The sequence below is a fragment of the Lepidochelys kempii genome, chromosome 3 (assembly GCF_965140265.1).
Source record: "Lepidochelys kempii isolate rLepKem1 chromosome 3, rLepKem1.hap2, whole genome shotgun sequence".
Classification (NCBI taxonomy): domain Eukaryota; kingdom Metazoa; phylum Chordata; order Testudines; family Cheloniidae; genus Lepidochelys; species Lepidochelys kempii.
Genome location: NC_133258.1, coordinates 148667163 through 148681211, shown reverse-complemented (window position 1 = coordinate 148681211; position 14049 = coordinate 148667163). Strand labels below are relative to the sequence as shown.

Below are 14049 nucleotides of genomic sequence, written 5' to 3'. Positions count from 1 at the left end.
GCATGTTGCGAAAGCCAACACTGTAATAGGGTTTAAAAAAGAAATTGATAAATTCATGGGAGGCTAGGTCCATCACTAGCTGTTAGCTAAGGTGGTCATGGACACAACCCCATGCTCTGGGTGTCCCCAGGCCTCTGACTGCCAGAAGCTGGGACTGGTTGACTGGATGAATCGCTTGATAGTTGCCTTCTGTTCCTTCCCTTTGAAGTATCTGGCACCAGCCACCATTGGAAGACAGGATACTGGGCTAGATGGACCATTGGTCTGACCCAGAATGGCCATTCTGATGGCTAGGGGAGGAGATTGGCAGCCAGGGCTTCAGGCTTCTATCCCTCAGTTATCTCTGCAACTACTTTATGATGTTCCTAGGTGAGTAAATTCCTCCTCGCTGCCTCAGCATCCTATTCTATACAATGGGGAGACTGATGGACGCCCTCCCCGTCCTGAAGTGGAGTGGGTAAAACACCCTGGAATCCTGTGATTGGGCTAGGAAAGGGCAAAGGCTTTTTCTTCTGTGGTGCATTTCATCTCTAGGCCAAGGGTTTGAAACCAGAGTGGGATCTGGTGCTGCTTTGGTGGCCTAATTGAAATTTGTTTGGGAAGGGCAGGGAGGGTCCTATTCCCTGAGGTTCCCATCCCCAGGGGCACTGATTGGCTCCCAATTTGTCAGCAGTGAGGCCAGGAACTGAGTGGCACATAGAGATTGATCTCCCCGCTTTCCCATGGGGCAGGGATTGGTGGATAGCTGACACCAAGCTGCACTGGCTACAGCAGTGTGTGGAGATTGGACTCACTGTCCCGGGAGGAGGAGGGAGCAAGTGATGGGTTACAACCTCCTGGAAGCCCTGCTTTGTCTCCAACAGACTGGGACTGTCCTTCAGGGAGCAGCCCCAGGGGGCTGTGGAGGGAGGCACAGGCACATGGGGGGAGGGATCCGAGTGCCTCTCTAAGGCAAATCCACTTCAGCGTGTGACCTTACCCCAGTTGAGCTCTGTTGGCCCTGGGCCGCTGCCCCAGGCTGCTGGGCCAAGGTTGGGCGCAGGCTATGCTGTTCCCAGGGCGGGGTTCCATGTGCCTTCTGGGGCAGCCACTGCCTGCAGCCCAGCTCTCTGCTGAAAGGTGTATGACTGAACTGAAAGCCGCTCCCTGCCCCAGGCATGAGCCCCCATTGTAAGAGACCCCATGCTTGCTGCCTCCTGGAGATGTGGTGAGCACTGGAGCTTGAATCCCAGTGCAGGGCTGGTGCAGGAGGCTCTGGACTGAACTTTATCTCCATGTTCCCTGCATGCCTCAGTGCTCCCTCGAGGGCCTGGGGGGGCTGGAGGCAGTCTCTGCCCCTGAGGGGCTCGCTCTGGCTGCAAGGCCACTAAAGCTACTTAATGGGGGTGACCGGCAATCTTCTGGCCTAACTGTGGCTGCTTCTGACTCATGAGTTTGTCGGCGCTGCCAAGCCCCAAGCAGCTTGTGCTAGTAGTATAAAGGAGCCACTCCCGGTGCTGGGAGGCAGCAGGAGGCTGTTTCTGCTCCTGAAGCCTGCACCCAGAGGGAGACACCAGCAGCTGTGCGAGTTGCAGTTTTGCAGTGATGGATTAACACAGGGGCCCATGTGGCCTGTGCTCGGGGGCCCTGGGTATGCGGGACCCAAATGTTCTGTGTCCTGGGCCCCAATAAAATTAAACCTGCTTCTACTCAGTACCCTGCTACCTCACTTTGTCCCCCCCAGCACTGATCAGGCCCTTGAACCCCCCTCCCACAGCCCCCTGCTGCCCCACTCTTTCCCCCCCCCCCACTGATGCCCCTCGACCGCACCTGCTGCCCCACTCTGCCCACCCCCACTGATGCCCCTTGACCCTCACCCACAGCCCCCTGCTGCCCCCCCACTGTGCCCCTCAACCCTCACCCACAGCCCCCTACTGCCCCCCCCACTGTGCCCCTCACCCACAGCCCCCTGCTGCCCCCCACTATCCCTTCCCCGCTGATGCCCCTCGACCCCCACCCGCAGCCCCCTGCTGCCCCGCTCTGCCCCCCAAGCCGTTTCCCCTTCGCTGGCCGAGGCACGGGCTGGGTCACTCCCCCGAGGCTCCTGCCCTCGGGGCCCCTCCCGGCCGCCGGGCGGCGCTGTGGGGAGCGGCGCGGCTGCGCTCTGGGCCGAGCGGCGCGGTCCCTGTCCCTGTCTCTGCCGCCGCCGCCGCCGCCGCCCGCCGGACTGGACGCAGCCGCCGCGGGGAGCTCATGGGCGCGCGGGGCGGCCGCGGAGCCGCGCGCACCGGCCCGGCCGGCAGCTTGGGCCGCAGGTGGGGGCGGGGGCTCCGGGGGGAGCTTGGATCCCGCCGGCCGCAGCGCTGGCTCCGCGCCCGGGCCCCGCCGGGGCGGGGGGCAGCGGCTCTGGGGGCCTCTGTGTGGGGAGCGGCCGGCCCCGGCTGGAGCCCCGCTGGCCACGGAGCGGAGCCGGTTTGGGGAGGGCTGTGGGGCAGCCGCCTCCTGCAGCGGGGCTCAGCCCGGGGGCGGGGGCGGGGGCAGGGGCAGGCTCCCCGGGGAGGTCCCGATCCGGGCCCGGGCTGGCCCCTGCTGCAGGGCTGGGCGGCTCCAGGGGGCTGGGCAGACCCGAGTCCGTGCTGGAGCGGGGCGCTCAGCCTGGCTGTCACCCTCCCAGCGCGTCCCCGTACAGCAGCCCTGGGGCGGGAGCGGGCCCCGAGCGCTGCTGCCTGCCCCGGCCACAGGTGGGTGGTTGGGCAGCTGCCCGAGGCAGGGCTGGCACTTGCCTAGAGGAGCCGGCGACTAGATTAGCCCCTGCGGGCCCTTTCCCTGAGCCACGTCTTGGCCCAAGCCTGAATTGGGGAAGTGGGCAGCCATGCCTTGCTTGTGGTGACATCTCCGTTTGTGGCGTGGTGGGAACAGCGCAGGGCATCTGCCTCTGGCCTGCAGGGTCCTTGTGGCCATGTGTGTCCAGGACGAGGCCTTTATTAGCAGCAGTCCCTAAGGAGGGCTCTGGTTTTGGGGTAGAGCCCCCAGAGGCTGGTGGGATTGAGCCAGTGAAGAGGTTTTTCCCTGGAAGTTGCCTGTGTGTGCGCGTGCGGGGTAGGTTCCATGCTTTCTAGGGGTGCTCGGTGTCTGCGGGGTCTGGGTCTCACTGGGCAAATTGACCAATGGCTCCAGTATGCTGGTGCAGTGATTCTCAATGAGGGGTCTGGGCCCCCTTGGGAGGCCACCAGCTGGTTTCAGGGAGTCTGCCAAGCAGGGCCGGTCTTAGACTCACTAGGACCCACGACAGAAAGCCAAAGCCCCGCTGCACAGGACTGCGGCCCAGGGCCCCAAGCCCTACCACCCAGGGCTAAAGCCAAAGCCTGAGCAGCTTAGCTTCACGGTGTCCCCGGTGGCACGGGGCCCTGGGCAGTCACCCTGCTTGCCACTCCCTTATGCTGGTCTTGGCATTTATATGCAGAAAACCAGTTGTTGTGGCACAGGTGGGACATGGAGTTTGTATAGCATGTTGGGGGGGCCTCAGAAAGGAAAAGGTTGAGAACCCTTCTGCTGGAGGAAGGAGTAATTCAGGGGATCCCCCTGAGAATGGCTCCTCTGGTGGTATGTGACACTTAGATCAGGACTGGCTGGAACTAGATTTCCCTGGGCTCAGCCGCCAGTCACAGCCCTTAGTTTCCAAGCTTTTCCCTTCTCCTAAGGTGTTCTCCAGAGTCCCCATGGCCTGGCTAGGACTGTCCCAGGCCTGATCACTGCAGAGGGGCAGCTCTTTTCAAAAGAGCTCAGCATGCTCATTCGGGGCCAGATTGTCAAGTGCTCAGCTCCCACTGAGGCACCAGAGTCAGGAGCATATTTTCTGTAGCACTCCGTTCCCACTGTGATGCTCATGGCCTGATTTTCTATAGAGCACTGAGCTCTCTTGGAAAATCTGGCCCTACTAGACAAATCAAAAAAGGGAGAATGCTGGTAACTTGGCACCACCTGTTAGTTCTGGGGGGGGGGAAGCTTAAAACCCCCTTAAAACCTTTGAAGCAAGAAATGGTCCCCCCAGATCAGAGTGCCCCCTCACAGGCCAGAGAAGCCCAAGGTCTCCTGGAGCCAGGCCCTTCCCTTGTTGACTGAGTGGTGTTGACACCCTCTGTTCCACCACCGCAAGAGTGTCCTGCTGGTAATACTCTGCACAGGGAGCTAGATAAGGTCTGCCAAGCTCACCATGGTCCTGAAGGCTGCTGAGGGAGAGACTTGTTGCAGCCCATGCGCCCCCTCACTCCAGACTCCATGCTGCTGGCAGATCAGGCACTGCCAAGGCCAGTCAGCTGAAGGAATCCAGGGGCTATGGCTCGTCCGTTGGGTGGGATGGGAACTCCCACTGGGCGGATGAACATAACCGGTCATGAGATCTCCCACTCCACAAGGAATTGAAGAAAAGTCACTGCAAATGGCACTCACATCTGGTTTGGCCTCTCTAAATAGGCATCAGCAGCTGTGTCAGGCATGGGGTGGTCAGGAGTGAGGAGCATGGGTGGAGCTGCATGTGAGGAGCCCAGCATGGGGATAGTAGGAGGCTGTGGGTCAGGATTATGGGGCACTGGCTGAGCTGGGGGTGGGGGGAACCCAGGGCTGGAACAGCAGGGTGGGGGCTGCAGGTTGTGACTGAGGGAGCCCATGGGGCAAGGGGATTTGTTATGTTCTAAGGGTTCCTCTCTCCCCTTCCCTGTGGTCTTAGAGCTGAGCTAGGTTAGGTGCGTTTTACTCTGCACTCCTAGTCCAGGGCCCAAGTACTGAGGTGCCTGAAAGGCTAAGTTAGAAACTCCAGCGGGAGGGGAGGGTCAGGGGCTCTGTCCCGCCCTGGCTCTGGGATTGTGCGTCAGAAAGCTGCCCCGTCTCTGGGAAGGGGAACAGTAGCTGAGTTTGTCCGCCCAATTTCCTGGCTGCTCTGTGGGCCTGAGCCTATGAAAGCTCCTTTCATGCCTGGTGAGTGCTGCCGAGCTGCGGCTGTGTGGTGCTACCTGTAACACGAGCCACCCTGTTGGAGAGGGGAGGGACCTGGTGTGTGGAATTGTCTGGTGGGGCCTGCTAGCTGCAGGGATAGAACGAGCCATTGTCCGGCTGCACCCTCCCCTTGGCTGTGGGCCTGGGATACCAGAGCTGTTACTCCTCCCACGGGGGCCTGGATGGGGCAGGGAGGCATCAGCAGACACCACCCAACAACCAAACCATTTATCACTCGCCCTCTCTGAAATCTCCCCAGTCCTAGGGATTACCAGTGGTGGAGGCTGACCTTAGCTCTCGCCCCAGCTGACCCCTCCTGCTGTCCTCAGCACAGCTGCTGGGCCAAGTATCAGGTGAGAGGGGCACACCATGTCTGCTAGCCCTGACCCCAATCCTGCAGTTCAATCTAGTTTAAATCTGACCTCAATGAAGCAGGGGGCACTTCTCCTGCTGGCCCCTCTCCAGTGCCCACGGTACCAGGGCCACTGTGATCAATGAGGATTTAATTTTGAATGAGGACAATTCAGACAAATCAGGTGGGGGTGTGTATGTACTTTCACCCCATGTCTACGGTTGGGCCCAGGGGTTAAATTACAAGAACCCCGTGTGTCTGTGTCCCTTGCTGCAGGAGATGCTAATGAGGGGAGCAGAGGTGGGATTTCTGTGGGATGGTGCTAAGTCAGTGATGCCCTCAATGTCACTAGCGAGAACCCAGCCTGCACAGAAATGTTCTCAGGGCCCTCTTCCGTAGGGAAACCAGGGTTATCGAACTGTCCCCCTGTTGTCAGCACCCAGCTGTTGCAGCTTGTGCTAATGCATGTGAACCAGAGAGGAGCAGTGGTTTGAACTTCTCTCTGGGTTGAGAGTTTCTGTATTGTTAGTCACATGAGGAAGGGAATTTTCTGTGCAAATTGTGGTGTCTATCTTGACAAGGTCCTTACAGTTTGGGAAGTGGATTCTAGCCCAAATAAATTGAAGTCTCTAAGGTCACAAGGACTCCTCATTGTTTTTCCCAAGGCTGTTTGGGGAACGGAAATGCCACACAGGTCTTTCCCTGAGAGGGAAGGGAGGGGTTGTAGGTGGTGGGATGTCAAAGGCAACTTTCTTTCCTGTCTTTCCTCTAGGCTGCTAAGGGTTAAATTTATATCCATGATCCCCATAGCCCTGATACTGCAGTGTCCTCTAAGGAGGCTCCCTAGGGGACCCGTCAATGCACTTCTGTTATAATGAACACTTTACCCTTCTCTGGCCCCTTCCATGAGAGGACCTTGCAGCAGTTGAGACATTAATTCAGGCTTGCAGCCCCTGAGGGAAGAGACTATCATCATCTCTGTTTTACAACCAGGGAAACTGAGGCATGAACCGGGGAAGGGACTTGCCCAAGGCCATAGATTGAGTCAGCAATTGCCAGGAATAGAACCCAGGAGTCCTGACCCTCCACTGCCCTGATCTCAGTTAGTAGGTGGCTCTGACCTAGTCTAATTGCCATGGGCAGATGTGTATATAGAAAGTCATCGTTTTGGGGATGCAGCGACCCCAGCATCCACTGATCCAGATCCCCACCTTCCATGCAGGCCTTGTTCCTGTTCTTGTAATGTAACGCTGTCCCAGGATATGAGTTAGAGGTGAGGGCAATACTGGGCCTATCCTGTTGAGGGGAGAACCCCAGTCGGTCCCTGTGGACCCCTACTGTGTTAATGGTGGCAGATTAGTGGCTAAGTCAGTGTTGTGTGAATGCTGGATACTCCCAAGGAGGGTGGTGTTAAAATTCCCACCCCAGATGCCTATGGGAAAGTTCCTGAGCCCAGATGCCCAGACGCGCTCTCTGGCGTTGAGGATGAGCCTTGGTGATTTCAGCTCTAGTGAATGGCCTTGCACGTTCTAAGCTGTGTGTGTCCGGTCACCGCTCTCCCCTTTTCCCCTGAGAGCCCCAGAAGTTCTTCCCCCTCCCAGTCCCACCTCCACCTGCTGCAGCAGGATGTGTGAGGGGGAACTCCCAGCTGGGCCCTCCCCTGAGCCACAGCTGTTGTTTGCTTTACAGGAAGGTGCTGAAACAGGAGCTGCTGCTTCCATTTCCTGGCTTCCCCCTTTCCTCCCAATAAAAGATTGGCTGAAGATGAAACACCTGCCAGTGAGAGCCCCAAAGAGGAAAAGTATTTGGAGCTAGTGTGTGTCTAAAGCCATGTCACTAGCACCATCCCAGACACTCCGAGAGCCTGAATGTTCAGAGGTGCAAACATCCTGGCTCCGAAATCCTGAGCAAACAACATTCCTTTCTCTTGTGCCCTTGACCTCCAAGTGCCCTGCACACTGAAATTGCTTCACCCACCCCAAAACGTCGCCCTGGTGGTGGATGCAACAACTGTTTGGCAGGCTCACAGCAACACCGAATGAGAAGGGAGGAAGACTCTTGTGCCCAGCTGAAACTGGGGAGGCTGAATGGAATTTAGCCAGGACACATTTAAACTGAGAAGTTTCCCGTGTTCCCTGGTGACTTACACCAATGTTCCATTTGGGGTGAACTTTGATCACAGTGTCCCGTGTTGAAGGTGCACCTGGGTAACTCTCAAAGCAGGGGAAGGGGATCTTACACTCCCAGCTTGCTGCTGACGTGGTGACTGGGAAGGTGGTAGGAATCCTCGCAAAGCCATAGGAAAGTGCTGATCTCTGTGTTCGTTGGTGTGCTGAATGGCTCCTGAGCCGTGGGGGGTGGGGAAATCTGCCACAGGCCGCATGTGCTGTGGCACATCCCGAGTGTTTTTGGCTGGGCCATTGGCCCCCCCTGCAGCTCCCCGCCCAGATTGCCATCTCTTGGCAGGTTGTGCCTGGCTGTCGTGCTGACTGCTGTCCCCACCATGGCTGCCAGTGACGTCGTATCAGCCGCCCTACAGGACTCGTGGGGGGACTTCTGGCTCTTCCGGTTCTTCCTCAATGCTGCGGGCTATGCGAGCATCATGGTACCAGGGTTTCTGCTCATCCAGTACTTCAAGAGAAAGAATTACCTGGAGACAGGTAAGAGGGGTCCAATGCACCTCAATTCCAACCTCTGTCCCCCTGGGCTCGCCTCAGACCTCCGCCAATGCACCTCAGTTCCAAACCCCAGCTCCTCTACCTCTCTGTTGTTCCAGCCCTGAGCCCCTTGCAGAGCTCTCTCACTGCTTCAGTGCCAGCTAGGGGCTACCCGGAGACGGCTAAACTCATCTAGCTCATCTGCATGGCTTTATCTCAACTGTGGCTGTTTCCTGTTAGATATTCTGGAATCTGTTAAAGGCAACCAACATAGAGCACTGTGGGTAATGTGCAGAGCCCCTCAGATCTGCAAATGGGTGAGCTCTCGGCTCTGGGCACCTGCCTAGTGTCTGTTCTCAGCTGGGAAGGGCCCTGTTGGCAAAGGAGGATTGGGGGGGGTGGTGAGCAAGCCAATTGAAGGTGCTTTATAGATGCAGCCCACAGAAGGCCCCAGGCTCTACCTTGCCACAGCCCAGACAGGTTGGTGGGTGGGTGGGAAGAAAGCCTTCCTCCTGAGTTAACGTGACCTCCCTGGTTCTCTCAACCTTCCAGGCCGTGGCATTTGCTTCCCCATCATCAAGTCATGCGTCTTTGGCAGCGAGGCCAAGTCCGCACACCCAGATGATGTCTCCCTGGCAGCCCGGAATGAGACCATGGAGTCCTCAACGGCCCAGCAGGTCCTCAAGCTGCTCTTCTGTGCTGCTGGCCTCCAGGTAGAGCCCTGACGTGTTCATGGCCATCCTGCCATGGGGCGGAGATGGAGCTATGACCTGGCACAGGTTGCCAGTTAGTGGCCTCAAGAGACTGAGTCCCAGCATCCAGTGTTCTCATGGAGTTTTGCCTGGCAGCATTGCATGCTGGGACACGGAGTCTCTGTGGGGCACTCCTTTTTTGTGTGCTCCAGGCTGGTTGCCAGCGTGGCCCTTTGGGTGTCTTGGAGAACCATTCAGCCAGCGTCGGGTGGGTTGGAAGTTATTGTCTTTCTGCTCTCCACACACCTGGATGGGTGAGCTGCTGCCATTTAGAAGTGGTTTTTGAATGCTGTTTGGCCCCCCGCACTGTGCTTCATGCATCAGAGCACTACACAGTTTAACCCGTGTTCTCACCTCTGGGACTGGAATGTCCTAAGCTCAGGTTCTGCCCACAGGTAGATTTTATTAGGAAACTGAAAAAAATCTCTCTGGTGTTTGAGTTCTGCTGAGATGAATAGGAAACTGTGATCCTGCTTCTCTGAGTCACAGCTACGGGAAAAATGCCCGAAATGCCGCCTGAACAATGAGAGGAGGAACTGCCTCGTGGTGAAGGCACTGGATGGGGACTCAGGAGATCAACGTTCAGTTCCTGGTTCTGTCACAGACTCGCTGTGTGATTTAGGGCAAGTCACTTTATCTCTCTGTATGTCAGTTTCCTAGCGGTACAGTGGGAGGTAGGAGAATAACTCCATTATGTCTGTGAGGAGCTCCGATACTGTGGCAGCAGGGCAATGTAAGTACATCGATGGACATATGTTAGCCGTCATGGAGGGCAGTTTCCTCTGCTAGGTTTGCAATTAGAATTGGTTTTTATTTAAGAAATGACCTAGGAAAACCTGTGTTAATACAAAACCTGCAAAAACCTGTGTTAATACACCACCGAGGCTACAGAGTTAAAGAACAGGAACTGCAGCGTGAAGGTTCCGCTGACATCAGGATCTTGGGCACGTCTTTGCCATGTTGTCTATTCCTGTTTTTCTGGTTAAACGGCCAGCTTAATACAGAACTGTTTATCTTGTGAAGTGTATCCCATAAAGTGTACAAGGGCAGAGTTAATGCGACAGCTGGGATGCTTGCTTTGTCACTTCCTGTGTTGTTTGAGTTTGTGGCTGTGCACTCGAGAGCCAGAACACGTTTTTCACTGGGTATTTATTTATAGCCTTAACTGTAGGGGGAGCTGCCCTTGGGTGGAGAGTGCTCTCCAGATCTGTGCATAATGAAATGCTGCCCATTGATCCCTCTGCACACAGCTGGGCAGGAGCCAGGCTGACTTCTCCGCTGGCTCTCTGGTGGGGGCAGTGGGAGTGAGGATGAAGTAGCTGGGCAGGCTGGTTCACTGCTGACGTGATGGCGGCGGCAGGCACCATCTCCTTGCTGGGTGCATTGGGTATGCAGTGGGGGGGCCAGGTCCCTGCTGGCTGCAAATGGAGAGATGCTCAGACAGGCCTGTTCCTCCCTGCATGTGGTGGCTGCTGGCTGCCATCCCTACTCCTCACTCACCCTCTGCTCTTTGTGCCTTGCAGGCTTCCTACCTGACGTGGGGTGTCCTCCAGGAGCGTGTCATGACCCGGACATATGGGGCCACTGAGACCAATCCTGGCGAGAAGTTCAAAGACTCCCAGTTCCTGGTCTTCATGAACCGGATCCTGGCCTTCACCGTAGCAGGCCTGTATTGTGCCCTGACCAAGCAGCCGCGCCACGGCGCCCCCATGTACAAGTATTCTTTTGCCTCACTCTCCAACATCCTCAGCAGCTGGTGCCAATACGAGGCACTCAAGTACATCAGCTTCCCTACCCAGGTGCTGGCCAAGGCCTCCAAGGTGATCCCAGTCATGCTGATGGGCAAGCTGGTGTCGCGCAAGAGCTATGAGTACTGGGAGTACCTAACGGCGGTGCTTATCTCGGTGGGGGTCAGCATGTTTCTGCTCTCCAGCGCCCCCGACAAGCACCTCTCCACCGTCACCACCTTCTCAGGCGTGGTCCTCCTGGCTGGCTACATTGTCTTCGACAGCTTCACCTCCAACTGGCAGGACGCCCTCTTCACCTACAAGATGTCCCCGGTGCAGATGATGTTTGGGGTGAACGTCTTCTCCTGCCTCTTCACGATGGGCTCGCTGCTGGAGCAGGGCGCCCTTCTGGAATCAGCCCGCTTCATGGCCCGCCACTCCGAGTTCGCGGTCCACGCCGTGCTGCTGTCCATCTGCTCCGCCTTTGGCCAGCTCTTCATCTTCTACACCATCAATCAGTTCGGGGCGGCCGTCTTCACCATCATCATGACGCTGCGCCAAGCTTTTGCCATTCTGCTCTCCTGCCTCATCTACGGGCACGCCATCACCGTGGTGGGTGGGCTGGGCGTGGCCGTGGTCTTTATGGCTCTCTTCCTGCGTGTCTATGCCCGCAGCCGCATGAAGAAGCGTAGCAAGAAGCTGCCCGCCAGTGAGGTCCCAGTACAGAAGGTTTAGGGGCCGTGGCACAGACTGTGCCCTCCTCCCCTCTCCCACTGCAGGGCACTTGCTTTATTTCTCTTCTCTTCATGAACCTACTGAGGAGTGGGGGAGAAACAATGACTCCCTTTGCCAACTGCTTTTCCTGGACAAGGAGCTGGAGTGGGCTTGGAGGAAGCGAGGTGCTTTCCGGGCCTCCACCGCACCTTTCTCCTGTTGCCTTAATAGGTCTGAGTATTTCAATTCCCTGAGATGGCCCCAGGAAGGGAGCAGGGGGCAGGTCTAGTTCCCAGGAGTGCAGGGGGGTTAACTCCTGCCCTAGCTCCATCTGGTACTTGGGGCTTCTCTTTAAGATTATTTATGAACAACGGAGCTTTATTCCCTGGCACTTTCTTGTCTCCAGCTTCACTCCCCATTTCTTTCCTCACTACAGAGCCGATAGCAGGGAACGGCAAGAAAACACTATCATTTTTCTTTACAAATATGTATGATTGGGATGGAAGCTCCAGTCTCGGCCTGCCCCAGCAGCAGGTGGTGTAGGGAGTGAGGCAGGAGTGCTGGCTGGACGCGGGGGGGGCTCCCAGCTACGTCAGTCCCAGCCTTTCCAACAGGAGGCACTGTAGGGAATGGGGCAGGAGCGTGGGGCCTCCCTAGCAACATCCCATTCCAGGGCTGGTAAAAGAGCTGCTGTATAACAGTCTGGATTTGTGGCAGGTCAATGCACTACGCTGTCCCTGCTGGGAGCCTTCTCCATTTCTGTCTCCTGGCCCGGCTCTTACGCTGTGATGCACGCAGGCTCCATTCTGTTTGCATTTTGTGCTGCTTTTCCTTTCTCGTTTACGTTTACTCTTGTCATGGGTTTGAACTAGAACGCCCAGGATCCCCTGAGAGCGCTTTCTGCTCTCTGGCTTTGGGAATTTGGAATTGGCTCCTACCGTTTAAAAAAGCACAAAGATCCCCTTCCTGAAATATCCCTCCTTGTTTCTCTTTTTCCTGCAAGCAGGAGGTGCCAGCATCAGCCCACTCAGCAGCCTGGCGAGGGCTATGTGATATGCAGCGATCCCAGAGACAGGACAAAGCCCAGCCAGGTTCCTTTTCCCTGCACGGGGCTGCTCTCAATCCTGGGTGCAGGGAGCCACTTGCCCTGGCTACACCTCGGGAACCTGGGTTTGACGCAGTAACTGTTTTGTCTCCAAACAGACCGGGCCCCCCCATCTGCTAGGGGAATGGTTTGGGTACTTTTAAAATGCAACTTGGTCTCTTTTTATTTTATTAAATTAAAAAGCTGCTGCAAACGGTGTCCCGGGGTGGAATGTTGGGGTCTGAACGCACTGGGGGGGAAGGCACTGCTCCTGGGCGCTCTCTGGCTGGGGACTTGGATGCTGTTGTGGCTGAGCGGCGGGCACACTGACTGTCTCACCACCTCCCCCTGGGGAGGCCGGGTAGCATTATTAGCCCCAGGGCATTGCCTGAGGTCACCCAGGAATGGTGGGGTGGACCTTGGTACTGAACCTAGACTAGTCTAGGGCCTTACCCAAAGGCCATCCTCCCTCCGTTGTAGGCAGAGCCGGGTTTGGGGCTGTGTTCCAACCTGAGCCCTCTGCTCACGCTGGCTGCTCACTGTTCCTGTTTGTGTGGCTGGTGCAGGGATTCTGTAGGATGGGAGGGCAGCTATTAGCTCTCTGTGCTGAGTCTGGCTGCATGAATGTCTTGTTCTTGGGCAGTATGCTCTGCTCAGCCCTGGCCTCTTCTAGCTCTGCCTTCCACAACTGGGTAGGGGCCACTCGAAGCCCTGCTGAGCACCTGCCACCCAGAGTCTCCATTGTTGTAACAGTCTGTAAGGGAGTAAAGCCTTTATGGAGCTGTGTTCTGTGCCAAACCCCAGCTTCAGACCCTCCACGAGGAAGGTGTGTGGAGTGTAGTCCCTCCTGCTGGGAATGGGAGCCAGCAGAATGGGAAGCTGTTTGAAGAGCCTCTCTGCTAGGCTAACACTGTTCCATAAAGTGCTCAGATGACTCTGTTCACTTGTGGTTGCCTGCTCTCAGAAAGGATTAAGCAGCCAGAGAGGCAGGTGGTCAGAGCTGGGTGACAAGAATACTCAAGAGACTGGGCGAGATTTCCATGGCAGGAGAGACTGAAAAACACAGGGCTGTTTTATTGGAAAGATGAAAAGCGAGGACGTGAGTGGTCTATAGAAGGTAGGTTGGGCATTGCTCTTCAGCCTTTGTTAAAATACCAATATGACACTGAAAGGTGCCAAATTCAAACTGGATAAAAGGAGACACTCAGGTAGTGACTGTTTGTGGAACTCACTGCCACAATGTTCTACAGTGGCGAGGAGCATAGCAGAATTCAGAAGAGCAGCAGGCATTTGTATGGATAATGAGAACTACCCCATTCAGACTGGCGGTTAAAAATAGAAAGGTTATAATGCCCCCTGCTTCAGAGCATATGCCAGCCACTGCCTGTGGGCATGTTGTCCTTTCTGGTTTCTTTACCTTTTCCACTGAACCATCTGGTACTGCCCATTGTCAGAGACAGAAATCCAGTGTGAGAATGCCCCTGTTCCTTAAGGCACAACTGCCTTCACCTGCTCAGCCATCTCTCCCATAGTGCAGTCGTGCAAACTAGAGCATGTCCCCTGCAGCTGATGGTAATAGCCTGCCTAGGCAAGAGCAGCCACTTTAGTGTGGCTTCAGGCTACCAATCCCTGTCAGAAGCTCAGTGCCCCTTCCTAGGCATGGGGAAGCTGCAGGGCAGTGGCAGGCTGGGTTGGTGAGTCACGCACAAGAGGTGCTGTAGAAGAAGGGAGGAATTTGGCACGGGGTGGTTTTGCCCAAGTTTGCCCACCTTGACTCACCCTTTTCACCCCC

The 14049-nt window shown here is 56.5% G+C and overlaps 1 protein-coding gene across 4 annotated transcripts; it reads left to right on the top strand.

The window, feature by feature from the left end:
* The first annotated feature begins 59 nt into the window (after positions 1 to 59).
* SLC35B2 (solute carrier family 35 member B2) lies at positions 60 to 12471 on the top strand. Of its 4 annotated transcripts, none has more exons than XM_073338511.1 (4): positions 60 to 369; positions 7790 to 7983; positions 8533 to 8693; positions 10256 to 12471. In XM_073338511.1, exons 1-4 carry the CDS (start codon positions 275 to 277, stop codon positions 11192 to 11194), a joined length of 1389 nt encoding a protein of 462 aa, XP_073194612.1. In that variant the 5' UTR covers positions 60 to 274; the 3' UTR covers positions 11195 to 12471. The 4 variants fall into 4 exon arrangements, with proteins under 4 accessions (XP_073194612.1, XP_073194615.1, XP_073194613.1 ...); XM_073338514.1 differs by having other exon boundaries at positions 298 to 369; positions 7013 to 7983; XM_073338512.1 differs by lacking the exon at positions 60 to 369 and adding an exon at positions 2143 to 2294.
* Positions 12472 to 14049: the final 1578 nt, after the last annotated feature.

Coding starts and splice junctions, on each gene's coding strand:
- SLC35B2 (XM_073338511.1), top strand. CDS start 275: ATGGCCATTCTGATGGCTAGGGGAGGAGATTGGCAGCCAGGGCTTCAG. Junction 370..7,789: donor CTACTTTATGATGTTCCTAG/GTGAGTAAATTC, acceptor ATCTCTTGGCAG/GTTGTGCCTGGCTGTCGTGC. Junction 7,984..8,532: donor AAAGAATTACCTGGAGACAG/GTAAGAGGGGTC, acceptor TCAACCTTCCAG/GCCGTGGCATTTGCTTCCCC.